We start from the raw sequence: 16,922 nt of genomic DNA, 5'->3' as shown, positions 1-16,922 counted from the left end.
GATATCTCCCCATCGAATTCCATTTCGTTCGCCAAGTTGTTTCCAAGGAGTCCCTCGCCTGTCAAATGGGAGTGGGACTCCGTTACTCCCATAGGTCCGAGGCTTGCTTAAAATGATCTGAGCTCGGTAAATTCATGAAGCAGAATGCTACCCTACTTACACATAGTCCAAGTGAGGATCTCTCCTCTAATGGGTTATGGACCACCGGTGGATTGTATAATCCTAGCCGCCTGAGCACAAGGAGGGCCATGACTCAGAATATGTCCGAGATGCCCATTCCCATTCCATAGCAACTGGTATCCCGACTCTCAGGACCACTTACTAGGCCACTCAGCAGTTGCCCATGGTTCAGGAACTAGGACGTGACTACAGTAACTTACACCATGAACCATTTATTTATTTATTTATTTATTTATTTATTTATTTATTTATTTATTTATTTATTTATTTATTTATTTATTTATTTATTTATTGTTGCTCATTGTGACTACTGCCCGGTCTAGAAAGCCAAGACTAACGGTCAAGAGGATTTGTCGTGCTGACCACACGACACTTCGTAATCTGTAGTTCTTCAGGCTGAGCAGCGGTCGCTTAGCAGGCCATGACTCTTTAGAGCTGTTGCACCATGGGTTTTGATTTGGTTTAGATTGTGGTTACTGGCGTCGTTGTTGCTACCACTCACTTGACCTGTCATCTTTACCCTACATCCGGTGAACTCTTGTTCTTTCCTTAAGGAACCTAGTAGGGTCTTTCATTATGTTTGCCCTTTTTTTAAAAAACAATTTGCTTTATGTCGCACTGACACAGATAAGTTTAAGGCATGACCCGCGAAGGCATAATGTACTTAAGTTTCGGTTTATGTTTTTTTTTTTGTAGATACCGAAAACCCCAGAATAAGAATGTTGTTGTAATTGTAACTGCAGGTCGAATTAATTGAACTAGTGTTGTTCCCAATTAACGGATAGTTCACGGAGTTAAATATTAATTTTTACAGGGCGATTAATAATGAAAATTTTCCAGCTTTCCTAAAATTATGTAAAGGTACTTGTGCGCGTTTGCAAGAACTTACATTTGTGAACAAACGTTTCCAAAAATGAAGTTTATAAAATTAAAATTACGTTCCCGAATCAGTGTTGAACACCTACATTCACAAGCGAAGGTACAGACCTCTAATTAGTGTGTAAGTTTATCAAAAGTTACAGAGTATTGTTTACTTTCCTCAATTTGTTTCGGATTGTGTGTCAGGTTATTGTTTGTATTGTCGAATAGTCGTGTGAGAGACTGGTTTGTTAATTGGGTGGTGATTGGAAGAACGAGAGAGGGTGGGAGGGGAGAATAATGTGGTCCCCGGTTCGTTTTGGAATCTGGCATTCGGCCCGCCCGCAAATTAAGTTGAGCTTTCCTGGTTTTAAGGTAACGATGGAATAGGAAATGGCTGGGAGGGAGAAGGAAGTGATCAAGATAGAGCTCCAGCATTTGCCTGGTGTGAAAATAAGAAACCATGGAAAACCATCCTCAGGGCTGCCGAAAGTGGGGTTCGAACATACTATTTCCCGAATGCGAATTCACAGCTGCGCGACCCTAACCGCACGGCCAACTTGCTCGGTATACTTGTCCCTTTCGGGGTGATGGATTTTTCCTTCAAGGAACCACATCCCTACACCTGTTTCATTTAAGCATTATTTAGTGGTACTGGTAAAAATGAAATGAAATGGCGTATGGCTTTTAGTGCCGGGAGTGTCCGAGGACAAGTTCGGCTCGCCAGATGCAGATCTTTTGATTTGACTCCCGTAGGCGACCTGCGCGTCATGATGAGGATGAAATGATGATGAAGACGACACATACACCCAGCCCCCGTGCCGGAGAAATCAATCAATTAAGGTTAAAATTCCCGACCCTGCCGGGAATCGAACCCGGGACCCCTGTGGCCAAAGGCCAGAACGCTAACCATTTAGCCATGGAGCCGGACAGTGGTACTGGTAATGTAGTGATTTTGATCCCTGAAAGAGCACTCACTTCTATCACTAATTTTCTATGTGAAAATATGGCGCACTTCTGGATCTCGCAATATTAGGTTTAGGACACATATGGTATTGTATTTTCCTACTTTTAATAGTATTTTCTTCCGTTACTTGACTGTCCTCATTATTCGAAGGTGACGGTATTGATGTAATGGTCCTTAGACGTCACCATCAGGCAGTCAATCAAATGTACACAGTTCGTAAGATGGAGATGGTAGAATAAAACCACGGTATCCCCTGCCTGTCGTAAGAGGCGACTAAAAGGAGATTCCAGAGACTCTCAACTGGGGAGCGTGAGTTGGTGATCATGGAACATCTAACTGACAAGGAAACCCTTTCAACTGTAAGTCTCCGATCTGATTGTGATTTGGTACGACGACTTCTGCAGCAATGCAATCTCTCCTTACCCCAGTAGTCATCCCTAACTTAACTTTCACCTCCTTCTTAATCTCTTTTTTCCCTATTATAATATAATGGGTCCTTACCACGTTTAAAGGAGCATACCTGTTTTTACACTCCTCAACAATTGCTTTATACGCATCCCATAGGCTGTTTATTTTTTTACCACTTTCTATTGATCATAATTGCTTTTTTTTTATATCCCCATGCCTCTTTTATCAACCATATGGTACTGCCTAATAGTCCCACTTCTACAACTTTCTTGTCTATTGCATTTAACTACGATGAAAACGTTTTAGTAATCTCTTATACCATCATTTCTCTATAGAGCTCATCTGGTTTTATCAGCTCTACGTCTAGAATATTTTTTCCTCTAGTTGGTTCCATCACTTTCTGATTCAGGTGTCCTTCCTATTTTAACTTATTTATCATTTGTTAGTCATGTCTTCTATCATTCGCATTTCCTTCCCAGTTAGCATTTGGTAAGTTCAGATCACCCGCTACAACGTTCCTACCGGGCGAGTTGGCCGTGTGGTCAGGGGCACGCGGAGATAGTGGGTTCGAATCCCACTGTCGGCAGCCCTGAAGATTATTTTCCGTGGTTTCCCATTTTCACACCAAGCAAATGCTTGGGCTGTACCTTAATTAAGGCCACGGTCGCTTCCTTCCAACTCCTAGGCCTTTCTTACCCCATGGTCGCCATAAGACCTATCTGTGTCGGTGCGACGTTAAGCAACTACCAGTAGCAAAAAAAAAAAACATTCTTTTCTGTGTCGTTGCCCACATTATTCGAAGGATCGAATTTCTTCCTTTTCCCTCCGTTTAGTGTTAGGAGAGGGTAGTTGCCTATTGTACTTCCTCTTAAGCAATAATCATCACCACCAAAAATCGAATGTACTGTCAGTAATTTACTTTCTCCTTTGTTTATAGGTAACAGCAATTTTGTACATCCCCAAATCAGTAACGATTGAAACTACGACTTGGGTCACAAGTGAAGGAGGAAGTAACCCTAGTCCTAAGACCACCACCACCGCCACCACCGTCACCACCGAGGAAACAGTAACCGCTGCAGCGATGCTTCAATTAGCCGAAGAGCTGAAGAAAAAGTGTTCCTTCCCAGATCATGATAACCTGAAGAAATATTGCTTCTTTCCTAGACCGACTGAGAACCCCGTAATGATAGCATTCTGGGCACATACATGAAAAAGTATGGTTCACTGAAGAAACACAAGACGACTTTGTAAATGAAGGATATCAGTCTTTCAACGTACCAAAGTTATACGTCAAGTTGTCCTCAGCGTATGGGGTAACTTTGTACTGCTTACAGTCATCGACCGAAAATAGTTGAGGATTCCTTGGAATGCTTAAATATTCTACAAGCAAGATACGGACGTCAAGACGCTTGAGAGGCACGTACAGTACATGTGATAATTTCATGAACCTTACTGCTGAATGTGAAGCTGAAGGAATAACCCAGAGTGAAGTAACGCAAAACCATACTGCGTGAGTTCATCAGCATTCCCTTCAAACGTGAAGGCCAATCCTGAAACAACCTTGAAGCAAGTTGAAGACATTTCATGTCTATTAAGGTATATCCAGTTTAATAACAGATTTACAACTCTTCACTAATGTGCATGAATGAAGAAGGAAATATGTAAAGAAACCATAATATTACCTTCTCTGTGGACGTAATCTGGTTTAGTGCACTGCCTGTACAGGTAGGCTATTCGAAATGATTTACTAAATAAATATATCGTATATTCCAATTATGGAAAACATACTGTATTATTATGTTATCGTATAAATGTTGAATAAATGAAAGTGGTTAGATTTTCTGAGTAGCAATATTTCGATATTTAAGGCACACGTAATATTAATGTTCATCATGCGTTCACCTTGAAGATCATATCAAAAAGGCGACATAAGAGCAATTTGAAATTTCAGTCTTTCAGTCTTAGTAGGCCCCTTTGTAGAGTTTTCTCTAAAATCTTTGTAGGGTCATCGTTATTTATTTATTTATTTATTTATTTATTTATTTATTTATTTATTTATTTATTTATTTATTTATTTATTTATTTATTTATTTATTTATTTATTTATTTATTTATTTATTTATTTATTTATTTATTTATTTATTTATTGTAGAGTTGCTTTCACAGCACAACCCAAAGATTGGCCAGTACGGATGCAGGTGCCTCGGAATACCTGCGTCATTGTTGAGACTACGTCTCGGCTTGTTCCAATATCTCGGAATCCTCTCTAGGCCTAGGATAGAGAAAGTGAAATCTGTCTGTAGACGGATAACGGTACATGGATATGGTTAGTGAAAATTTTCAAACAGCGGACAGTAAGCAGGTTCAGGATATAGAAAGATAATGGATGGCATACAGGAATGCTGTAGTAGAAACAGCAAGAGAATGTCTAGGAACAGCTGTACGTAAGGATGGAAGAAACGAACACCTTGGTGGAGTGATAAAATGAGAGCAGCTTGTTAACGTAAAAAGAAGGCGCATCACAAATGGCTGCAAACAAGGAATTGTATATAGAGGAAAAAACAGAGTGAAACAAGTAGTTTTGAATCCAAGAAGAAGTCGTGGGAAGAGTTTGGTAATAATTTGGAAAGGCTAGGTCAAGCAGCAGGGAAACATTTCTGGACAGTAATAACGAATCTTAAGAAGGGAGGAAAAAAGGAAATGAATAGTGTTTTGGGCAAATCAAGTGAACTCATAATAGATCCCAGGGAATCACTGGAGGGGTGGAAGGAATATTTTGAAAATTTTCTCAACGTAAAAGGGTATCTTCCTTGTGATGTCGCAAACAACCGAGCTCATCGGGAGGAGGACAATGATGTTGGTGAAATTACACTTGATGAAGAGGAAAGGATGGCAAATAAGCTCCAGTGTCATAAAACAGCAGGAATAGATGAAATTATGCTTGAAATGTTGAAGTATAGTGGGAAGGCAGAGGTTAAATGGCTTCATAGAGTTATATGATTGGCATGGAGTGTTAGTAAGGTTCCTTCCGATTGGACAAAAGCAGTAATTGCACCTATCTATAAGCAAGGAAACAGGAAGGATTGCAACAACTATCGAGGTATTTCATTGATCAGTATACCAGGCAAAGTGTTCACTGGCATCTTGGAAGGGAGGGTGCGATGAGTGGTTGAGAGGAAGTTGGATGAAAACCAGTTTGGTTTCAGACCACAGAGGGGCTGTCAGGATCAGTTTTTCAGTATGCGTCAGGTAACTGAAAAATTCTATGAGAGGAATAGACAGTTATGTCTAGAGAAGACATATGACAGAGTACTGAGGGAAAAGTTTTTCGCCGTACTGGGGGACAATGGGGTTAAGGCAGATTATTAAAATCAATCAAAGGCATTTATGTTGACAATTGGGCTTCAGTGAGAATAGACAGCAGAATTAGTTCTTGGTTCAAGATACTTACAGGGGTTAGACAAGGCTGTAATCTTTCACCTTTATTGTTCATAGTGAACCCGAGTGACTTAGGCCCAATAATCAATCATGATTTGATCGGTAAAATAATATGAGACATTTATTGAAATACAGAGGAGTGTATTTGAAAATATTTCGTTTATGTAATGTTGAAATCAGAGCGAAGGAAGGACGACAGACTGGAGCCTGACGGATTAGCTCAACACGACAACTTTTAGCTACTTCACAGCAGGGAATATCATTAGTTGGCGTACAAGGAAATACAGAGTCCACAAATAAGTCTTGGTCAGAAAGAGGAAGGGGGAGAATCATACAAAGAAAACTCACCACATGAGTAAGACCTTGGGATATTTTTGGTAGGACGGAAATTCCATGACCTCATGGAAAATTACAGCGGCTGAGTGTACGTTCGCTAGCCTAAGTTCGAGCAGGTGGAGATTTAAATCACGTGACCGCTTGCCGGCCAATAGTAAAAATTTGATGGGAGACTCAGTGATACCATCTTAAGGAATGATGGATGAGATATTTTCGTAACTACAAAAGTAATCAGTAATAAATTAATATGAGTACGCGGATGGATGTAATGAATTTATTAGATGTCACGCATGGAAAAATAATCAATACTTATTGGCAAATTAATTAAATTGAAGGCTGGATTTCTTGGAAACCGGACAGCTTGAATCTCATTGGCTGAAAGGAGACCACGTTGTCAGGGACGCTTACGAAGGCGCGAAATGTGAGGAGCGAAATCCATCCATATCTCCTAAATCTGTGATCACCAGGAGTTCATATTTTATCCAGCAGATATGCTAGCGGAGTGGATTAATTTGATGTAAATTTTAACTTCCAATTCGGAGTGCAAGTACCGATATTAAAAATCCACCCCCTCCCTCAGGGGTATGACGTCAACAAATCCGCGGGAAAAAGGCTTCATCCATATATACGGAGCTGAATTGACGGTCGCCAGACACTTGTCTTGAATCGTTGGAGCTGAATTGACGGTCGCCAGCACACGTGAATTGAATATCGGGAGTTGAACTGTTGGTCGCCGGTAACTTAGAATTCTACGGACGTACAGTCATTTAATGGCGCGAGCATCCGCCAGTGTTTGTAAAGTGTGATCGCGCTCAAGCAACATGTTAAATCTGGAAATAGTTAACGTAGGATAGTGTTTTTTTTATTTATGAATAATCAGTGACGTAAAGTAATTATCCTGCAAGAGAGTAGTATAAAATATATCACCATAAGTACGTACATAATAGACTGTGTGACGAACAGTACTTTAAGGAAGTAGTAGCCTGTACTTAGCTATACCGAACCGATGTAATGAACACGTCAAGAATGCCGTATAAATCGGGCGTATCGCGACGGGCGAAATAGTTGACACCTCGTCGTACGTGTCCAGGTCCATTGTGCGGTAGGTGGACGAAGATTAAATAGTGTAAATATATTAAATTCTTGGGTCTAGGATAGAAATTTGTTGTATCCAAATTAAAGTATACAGTGTTAACGTAGTAAATGGTGAAGGTTTGTGGTAATCAAGATATGAGTGTAAAATAATAATGTGCCAGGAAATCTTTTGTGAAACTACGCCATCAAGGATGGAGGAGTAAAACGCAGAGAGGGGCTGGATGAAGCCTCTCGTCTGCAAAGCTGCAATGGAATACCGATAACTAAGATGAGTACTAAATTGTAAAATATATTTGGGAAATGTTATCGTGATGGGAAAAATGGGAATAATTTGATTATACTTGGTTACCTTCTGTAACAAGATGGGTCGCTTAACGACCCCATCCTAAATTTGTAGCACGGACAGTAGTAAATCATAATAATGTAAATAATCGGGTCTTTTATGTATTCAGTTTGTTGGAGATGTAAATTTGTATATATAGTGTAGTACGTTAAGTCATGCATGCATTCATATTTTCTTTGTAGTCAATAATTTTCTTTACATTTTGATTTTGATTATGCTAGTTAAATAAGACCCGATATGTGCTTTTATGTTTTGTCATTTTAACGAGCCATTTAATGACATGGAAGGAAAATCCAGCTTCGCCATACCAAGTGTGTTTTGTTGTAATTAATATGGTCATATTTTCAATGTGAAGTTGTTAAATTTGTGAGATGCGATTAATATAATATTTCCAAGTAAATCATATCTGGAGTGATTAGTGCCAGAATAAATTGAATTTGTAAAAGGGGTTATGCGTTAAACATATTACGAGTGGACTACCGTATTACAGGCGAAATTATTATTTTTTAAAAATATTAATAATAATAAATAAATAATATAACTATTTTTTTGTGAAGATATTTCTTTTTTTAAATATGATTTGGAGATAATAATAATTCATGTAATTCATGTGATCAAGTGTTGAGTTTATTGGGAATCATTTAATGACGGGAGGTCGTTTTTTAACTCGGAATTAAAGTGCGTGATAACTTAATTTGATCGATTAATAATATTGAAATGTAGATCGGTGTTAATAATCCGTACATGTTAATGAACGTGTGGTTTAAATTACGGTCCAATATTTTTTTACGTATAAATGTCGCGTTTTGAAGTTGCGATTCATTAGCCGGAACATGTAGTGCTAATATTACGAGACCATGATTGTCAAATTTTGGTAAATATAATTTCAAGATGTTACGATTATTTGTGGAGAATGAACTAAGGCATAGATCCAAATGAGATAGAAAATGTGAAAGAATTTGCAGTCAGATAATAAAAGGTCGTACGATGTCCGAAATGAATAAATAAGTCAGTTGATAATTCTGTGAGGAATAAATAAATGAATCGAGGAATATTGAGATAGAGAGGAAAATAAATTCCGTACGAGAGACACTTAGGATATTGATATGAGTGTAAAATGTACGGGCAGTGTCACAGAGAAATACTGAGTTACGCAGCGGGTAGAATTCGAACCCGTGACAGCATGTACGAAATAAATAGACTGCACAGCTGTTCGTTGAGATACAACGGATCTAAGGATAAGGAGAGTTCAGATTCCACAGAAATGGTCGTATATTGTATTCATTGTAATAACGAGTGAGGACAATCATGATGTCGTGATAATAATAATAATAAATATTGCAGATAAAGGATTGGACCGCCTTAATTAATTGAGCGTTGATAACGATGTTAAACGGGAATCTAATTGAGAATATGCAACCGATAATAATAACAATGTAAGGACGATGTTAAATCACCGCGGTCGGATTAATAATAATTGTCATAATAATAACTGTAATGATGTCGTTGGTTGATCAGTGAATTAATTTGTAATTGCGACCGATATCTTAATATATATGTTTTGGCGTAAGTGACCGGTTCATTAATGATAATAACCTTTTTAAGTGACGTGAATAATAATAATATCTTGAGTCACCTATTCATTAATAATAATAATAACCACGAGAGGGATATAATAATAATAACAGTAATAACCATTTGTGTTTGCATCCCGCATAATAATGATGATATTAATCAAACGTGACAGTGCCAGGAACCGTTGAATAATAATAATAATAATAATAATAATAATAATAATAATAATAATAATAATAATAATAATAATTTCGAGGATGATAATTTTGTGGATTAAATTATTTGGTGACGATATCCCTCTATTCGTATGTTTGAATAATGAGAGTATGATAATATTAGAATCATTTTTTTTACCGCGTTATTGTACGGTTTCCGTATGGGACGATGTTACAGTCATACTTGCGTGTTTGTTTACTTCGCTCGCGATGCGAGGGGGGCCATGGCCACGGTATTTCCCACCGCTTCTCGTTATCTCATCTGTGGCAGTAGTCTACTGAGGCTAACTGGAAACAATTCAGATCACATGTAAATAATATGTATATGCTAATTCATTGGTATGGCATCAGCTGGATATCGTAAGATAGGGACTGTCCGTGGAATCCAGTTTTCTCAATTCACGAGAAACATTACCCAGTCCGAGTACCGGTCTCGGAAAAATGTATATAGCCGGAGTACGTCATCTTAGTTAAATCGGGAAGCCGACCGTAACATGGGTTATGCTCGGGCTCCCGATAGAAGGAAGCTATATCCTTGAGTAACGGTTCGATTCAAATGGAATCGATCCGTAAATTATACCTCCAAAATGTCATTTTATTTCAGAAGCAACGCAGCAAGATATTGATACCACTTGCGGTATGGCAAGTGATTTATATATGTAACATGTGTGTAAATTCAAATATTGTTGCCACGTGTATCAAAGTTTTATGCGTCAAATGGCGTAATAAACCGCTCCTTCTGGCAAATTATTTCAAAGGAAACCACTCTCATAATCTTTTTATTGTAGTTAGATGATGCCCTTTTTAAGGTAACAGTCACTTCCTAGTCCTATCATGGAGTCCTTAAATTCAAGTTACAATCGAGCCTTCCCCCTCTTTATTTTAAGTTGCTCCGTTCATCCCCGTGTTCTATTATGCCGTTATATTTATATTTGATGATTTAAATAATGAACCGACACCCCTGAGATAAATGCTAGTCTGGGACTAGGGAGGTGGACGGGTGCAAAATGGCTGGCCCAAAGTGGGGCTTTAAGAACGGCAACGTGTTGCTTTAAGAACGGCAGAGAGGCCAATATCATTGCTAATCAATTGTAAAATTTTTATATTTTTATACTTTTTTTCAAAATTTTATATTTTTAAATTTTTGATTTTATTAATTGATGACCGCATCACGGTCAAGTGTGTGTTCACTTGTAACGTAGTATCATGCTAGAGTAAGGTTAGTTTCGAACGGAGCTAGATTTGGCTAGTTATTAATATAATCCATTGCTAATCTCTTCAAGTTTGGCAATGATTCAAAATTCAATAAGCTCGAAGATTTGATGTTTCTCTTTTTCCCATATGGAATTTAATATTTATTTTGGTAATTCAGGACTCCATTTAAATGTCATTGGACATGAGATGAATATTATAAACAGTTGTTTAGGAAGGCTTGAAATGGTAAAAATATTACTGAGCACCAGTTCAAGTTGTTATTTAAAAAGAAGTTGAGATGGTATAAATTAAAATTAACGTATTTCAGGGCAGGAGATTTCCAACTTCATCGTTGTTTTTTTTTATGTTGTTGTTGTTGTTATATTGGAGCGGTTTATTGTGAAATCTTAGGCGCAAGCCAGCATTCAAGTTGAATGACCGGCAAATGTAAACAAGTTTTATAGTCAAAATTTTTTTTGTTAAATGAAAGTTAGTGTAGGGGTATAATGTCATAGGATAGGGCCTAGACCCAATAGCGTATTCCTTCGTGTGCAGCAAGGCGAGAGGCCGATCGGCCCTTTTGCTTTCTCAAGAAAAGTTATAATGTCTGACGACGGTGGGGAGCAATCCCAGGACATATTGGTAGGACAGGGAGAGATGAAAGCTCTCACGTTAGAGGACTTAATACGAAATTTAACTCTGAATGTTGAACAAATGCGGGCCGATAGTGTTTCGGATAAACAGGAAATTATTTATAAAATAGACAAGGCCGATAGTGTTTCGGATAAACAGGAAATTATTTATAAAATAGACAAAGTACAGGCCGATAGTGTTTCTGATAGACAGGAAATTATTTATAAAATAGACAAAGTACAGGCTGCGAGTGTTTCACTAGAGAATAAGATCGACCGAGTACAGGCTGCGTGTGAAATAAATAAATCAGAACTCAAGGCACAAATAGATGCAGTTCAGGCCGCGAGCGTAGCGATGGGACGGGAACTTAGGGACCAATTAACTCAAGTCCAGGAAGCATGTCACTTCGCGAAAGACGAATTAAAAGTGCACATGGATGCGTACATTACCATCGTTAATGAAAAGGTTGACCGCGTTAGAGATGAGGCTCAAATGGAACGCGCAGAAATTAAGGAAAAATTGAACGCTAGTGTCAAGGAACTCGCCGCTCTGCGATTAACTGATAAAAAAGACATAGAATCACACATAGAGGAAATTCGGGATGAGTGTAGGAAGGAGAATGACATCGTCCGGGGACAAGTAGAAGAAAAATGCGCGCAGATAGCTGGCACCTTGGACAAGCATGACAAGGGCATGAACGAGTTACGTGGGGAAGCCGCACGTACACTTGTCATCGTAGCAGGACTGAAAAACAAAGTCGAAGAACTAACTATAAATTTAGAAGACCGTAGCCAGAGAATAACTAAGTGCGAAGACGCAAACTTAGCGTTATTCCAGCGGACGGAAGATCTAATCGAACAGGGCCAATCATTTGCCGACACGGAAGTTCGCCTATTAGAACAATGCAAGGCGTATAATGGGCAAAATTCCGGCACAAAAGAAATAGCCAGTTGTAATCCCGACGGAATGGATGACATCCGAAAAGACTTGGAGATGTTGAAGGCTAGGTTGGAACCATCAGCGTCTAGCCAAGATTTTAACCTCCAATATCGCGAATACGAACCCCATGATAACCAGGGGATTCATAAGAAAGGAGGCCTATCCCATGCTGATACACACGGTTTCAAGTTTGAAAACAGAGATGGGTCGTCTACGTCATCAAGTGCTATCCCGACATCGGTGGTACACGTCATTAAGATGTCTGATGACAAGCCACCAAAGTTCGATGCCCGTGGGCATATTACCCCGAAAGGTTTCATCCGGGAAATCGCCGGTTATATAAGTGAGAATAAAATACCAGTAGAGCGACAACTGCGAACAGTCGAGAAATTCCTAGACGGAGCACCAGCTGTATGGTTCAGGGCTTTCTTGTATACTTTTGAAGATTTTGAAGGATTTCGGCGGGCTTTTCTCCAAAAGTTCTGGAGTATTCAGGAACAGCAGGAGTTAAGGCTGGAAGTATACTCCAGACGATATGCAACATCTTCACCAACGAAATTCTCTGATTACTTTGTGGCACAATTTCACAAGCTACGGGAGCTTGATAATCCAATGAGCGAAACAGAATTGATTAGCGCCATTGGAAAGCAATTGCCATTCGAGGTCCAACGAATGATGATAGCGTCAAATGTCCAGACAGCTGTCGATGCGGAGGCTTTATTACGTCAATTAGACCTCACAACGCATCATTCGAACCCAAGACAAATTAGGAGCAGGGACCAACAGGTGAATAATATCGAACGGACAATCGAACCGAAGACCACTAGTACGAAGAACCAGGGAACTAGTACTGATCCAGAACCTCGTCGAGCATATAATACGGAGTGGAAGCCGCGACAATGGACGAGACCAAGGAATTTTGCGGAAGGCAACCGGCAAACAAACGAAGGAAATTTTCGAGCCGACAGGGGATACCGTGGATGCCAGAGAAGTAATTACAGGCCGTATCCAGCTAGGAATCAAGGGAACCCGAGATATTACCAGGGAGGATCTCGTCAAGAGAAGGATGACAGATACCAAGAGTCTAGGCGGTACATAGAAGAGCTGAACAAGAGAAAATGGAAGGAGGCGATCCATGATCGAGGCCGTGATGAGGAAGCGACAGGAGCGGAGAGCTTGCAATTCCAAAGAGCAAGGAAAGGGGGCAGCGACCTAAACCCGAATGCACCGACGTTCGAATCTGAAGAACGGCTCGGGGCGAAAAAAAAAACGCCGAATTTTAACTGAAGAATGGATCATCGCAGAGGTCGATACATGGGTTGTGACCTCTGACGAATTAATTGACGATCCCGAAATCCAAATTTCAAAGGAAATTAAGAGACTACCAGTGATATACACTAGGATCAACCACGTGAGGGATCGATCACTCATTGATACAGGCGCCAGCGTATCAGTAGTATCCCAAGTTCTGTTAAATGAACTACAATCCAAAGTAAACATCCCGATTATCCCAGTTTCAAATTTGAAGATTCGTGGAATTATCCCGGATAAATCCGTCATATGTAAGAACCAGGCATTATTGGACATCGAAATTGGAAATTCAAAATTTGCTCATACATTTATCATCATGAATAAAATCAACTATAACTTGATCCTAGGGGCCGATTTTATGACTGAATACCAGGCTGTGATTGATATGGGGGATAACTCTGTCAGATTTAAGCACAGGGAAGGTATTGAGGATACAACCATGAACCCTCAGTCGGAGATAGGAGAACATGAAGAAATTTGGAACACCGAAGTCGTGAATCCGCTTAGGACGGACGAAAGTGTCATGAGTGAGACGGATGATCATGTGACCTCTGATGATTATAAACTGTTTGCGGCAGAATTGCAGGAAGGTGAAATCAACTGTGGGAAGGTTATAGCAGATAAAGTTAATGCAGCTGTAATAGGTCCCGAGGGGAAGGAAGATTTATTCAAAATTTTAACAAAGCATAGCGACACGTTTGGCTCAAAACCTGGAAAAATTGAAAATTTTGAATACGAATTAAACGTGAATGATTGGTCCCCGTATAAGAAGAAATTATATCCAATTGCCGAGAAATTCTATCCCCAAGTCCGCGAAGCTATTAGAGAAATGGAAGCAAGTGGATTGATATCGAAGTCACCGACGCCATTTTTAAATCCTTTAGTGATAGTAAGGAAACCGGACGGATCAGTGCGCATTTGCCTTGATGCACGTGCTATCAACGAGAGATTAGTCCCAGAGTATGAGCAGGCCCCGCCTATTAAAGAGATCTTGAAGAGATTTAAAGATATGGAATATTTTACCACTTTTGACCTGACGTCATCGTTTCATCATATACTGTTGGAAGCTAAATCTAAGTTGTTGACGGGATTCTTATTCGATCAACAGACTTATGTTTTTAATCGTCTCCCATTCGGTATTAAGAATGCGGGTTCGGTTCTCATTCGAGCTCTTGACCGCAATCTAAGTCCAAAGGTCAAAGAGGCGACTATCATGTATGTGGATGATATCTTGGTAGCTACAAGAACACTTTCGGAACACTTGGAAAATATTAATGAAGTCCTCACCGATTTAGGAAGGCATAACTTCAAGGTCAACCTATCGAAATCACATTTTTGTCAGAAGGAGGTGTTATTTTTGGGTCACCTTGTAGATGGAGATGGTGTGCGACCAAACCCAGTCAAAATTGAGGCCATTAGGATGTTTCCTAAGCCTACTAAAGTAAAACATGTTCGGCAGTTCCTTGGAATGTGTCAGTTCTTCGCTGATCATTGCCCTGATTACACAACCGTAGTAGCACCATTGCAGGACCTGCTTAAGAAAAATAATCGATGGAAGTGGGACCATAATTGTGATGAGGCGTTCGCTCAGACCAAGCAACGATTACTGCATAATGTTAAGCTCGGATACCCGGATTTTAGCCTCAAATTCATAATTCAAACAGATGCCTCAACCATAGGTATAGGAGCCGTATTACTGCAGGAAAACCCCAATGATCCAAGCATAAAAACCTATATTGCCTTCATGAGCCGGAAATTGCGGAAGCATGAGATAAAGTATACTATCACGGAATTGGAGATGCTGTCTATCGTGAGCGCTTTGCAATATTGGAAGAAGATCGTGTATGGTTTTCAGATTGTTATCCGTACCGATCACAAAGCGCTGACGTTCATTATGAAAACCAATATGGCAAGCGAGAGGGTTAGCCGTTGGGCATTATTTATCCAGCAATTTGATCTAACAGTCGAACATTGCCCCGGGAAACTCAATATTTTGGCAGACACATTGAGTCGACATCCAAACCCGGAGGAAGTCGTAATCCACCAAATTGAGTTGATAGAAGAGGATCAGGAAGTCTTAAGGAATCTGAAGGACATCGGAGCGATACAGAAGAGAGATGGGTTCACTAACTTGATGATAGAGTTCTTTAACAAAACATTGCAGCCAAACAATCCACAGTATGACAGAGCTAGTAAATTATCAGCGAGCTACCATTATTTGAATGGGGTTCTTCATAAGTTTTTGGATGAGGAACACACGAAACTTCGCATAGTCATACCATCTGAAATGCAAGTACCGGTAGTCAACCATGTACACCGGGTCATTGGACACGGAGGTATAGAGAAGGTCTTGGCAACTATCCAAGAGACATTCGTGTGGGCCAAGATGAACCAAACAGTCCGAAATGTACTACGATCATGTGACGTCTGCCAAAGGATTAAACCTAATCCGTACTTACTTAAGCAATCTCCGCGCCCACTGTTACCTACCGAACCCCGCGAGATATTCGCAATGGACCTGTACGGACCACTCCCCAAGGCCCGTAGGGGAAATCAATTCATCCTTGTTAGTTTAGATGTATTCTCTAAATTGGTAGCCTTGTATCCGCTGCAAAAGGCAAATTCTAAAACTGTACTACGAGGAATTACTTCACATATCATTCCACAGATGGGGAAGCCTAAGAAGATCGTTACTGATCATGGTAGTCAGTTCACATCTGCTGCGTTTGCAAATCAATTACGACAACTAGACATTCAGCATGTACTTAGTTCGATTCGCCATCCCGAATCGAATCCATCAGAGAGGATCATGCGAGAGATTGCAAAATTTTGCAGGATCTATTGTTCCGAGGCACATTGGCGGTGGATTGACGTGGTGCCCATTATAACTAAATGTATTAACACCACGATCCACGAAGCAACAGGCCAGATACCGGAAGTGGTCCACTTTAACAGATATCCACGCGTATCCAGCGAAATTTGGAGGCACAAGCAGAACGACGATTGAGAAGGCTGAGGAATAAGCGATTCCACCGTCCGTTGAGGGTTGGCGAGCTCGTTCTAGTAAAGAAGCCTAGTGTATCTAACCCAGAGCAGAAGGTGTACCACAAGTTTTGCAAATTGTTCGTGGGACCTTTCAAGATTATACAAACTTATGACAACAATGCTTACAAAGTTCAGAGCTTGGATGGAAGTTCAGAGAACATCTATAACGCTGCAAATTTAAAGCTTTACCACACGCCAGCAGACCACAGGGAAGCAGAGGATGAACGAGAGGAAGCAGATGACGAGCCGGAAGAAGATGATGTCGAAGAAGAGGATGAAGAAGATGACGGAAGGGAAGAAGAAGTCCAAGTAATCCCTACACCAATTGAAGCAAGGCCATGTCCAGAGTGTGGAGAGATAGACAGCGACGTGCAGGAATTTGTCA

The 16,922-nt window shown here is 40.0% G+C and overlaps 1 protein-coding gene across 1 annotated transcript in view; it reads left to right on the top strand.

Annotated features, from left to right (window-relative positions):
- Positions 1-16,922, top strand: part of LOC137501006 (uncharacterized) — a 146,953-nt gene that overhangs the window by 7,731 nt on the left and 122,300 nt on the right. The window contains exon 3 of the mRNA XM_068227839.1: positions 3,351-3,593. Within this exon, the coding sequence (XP_068083940.1) occupies positions 3,351-3,593 (243 nt within the window). The remainder of the gene's footprint in view (positions 1-3,350; positions 3,594-16,922) is intronic.

The sequence above is a fragment of the Anabrus simplex genome, chromosome 5, assembly GCF_040414725.1.
Source record: "Anabrus simplex isolate iqAnaSimp1 chromosome 5, ASM4041472v1, whole genome shotgun sequence".
Taxonomy (NCBI): Eukaryota; Metazoa; Arthropoda; class Insecta; order Orthoptera; family Tettigoniidae; genus Anabrus; species Anabrus simplex.
The sequence above is the reverse complement of the archived record's forward strand: the minus strand, read 5'-3'. Positions and strand labels throughout refer to the sequence as shown.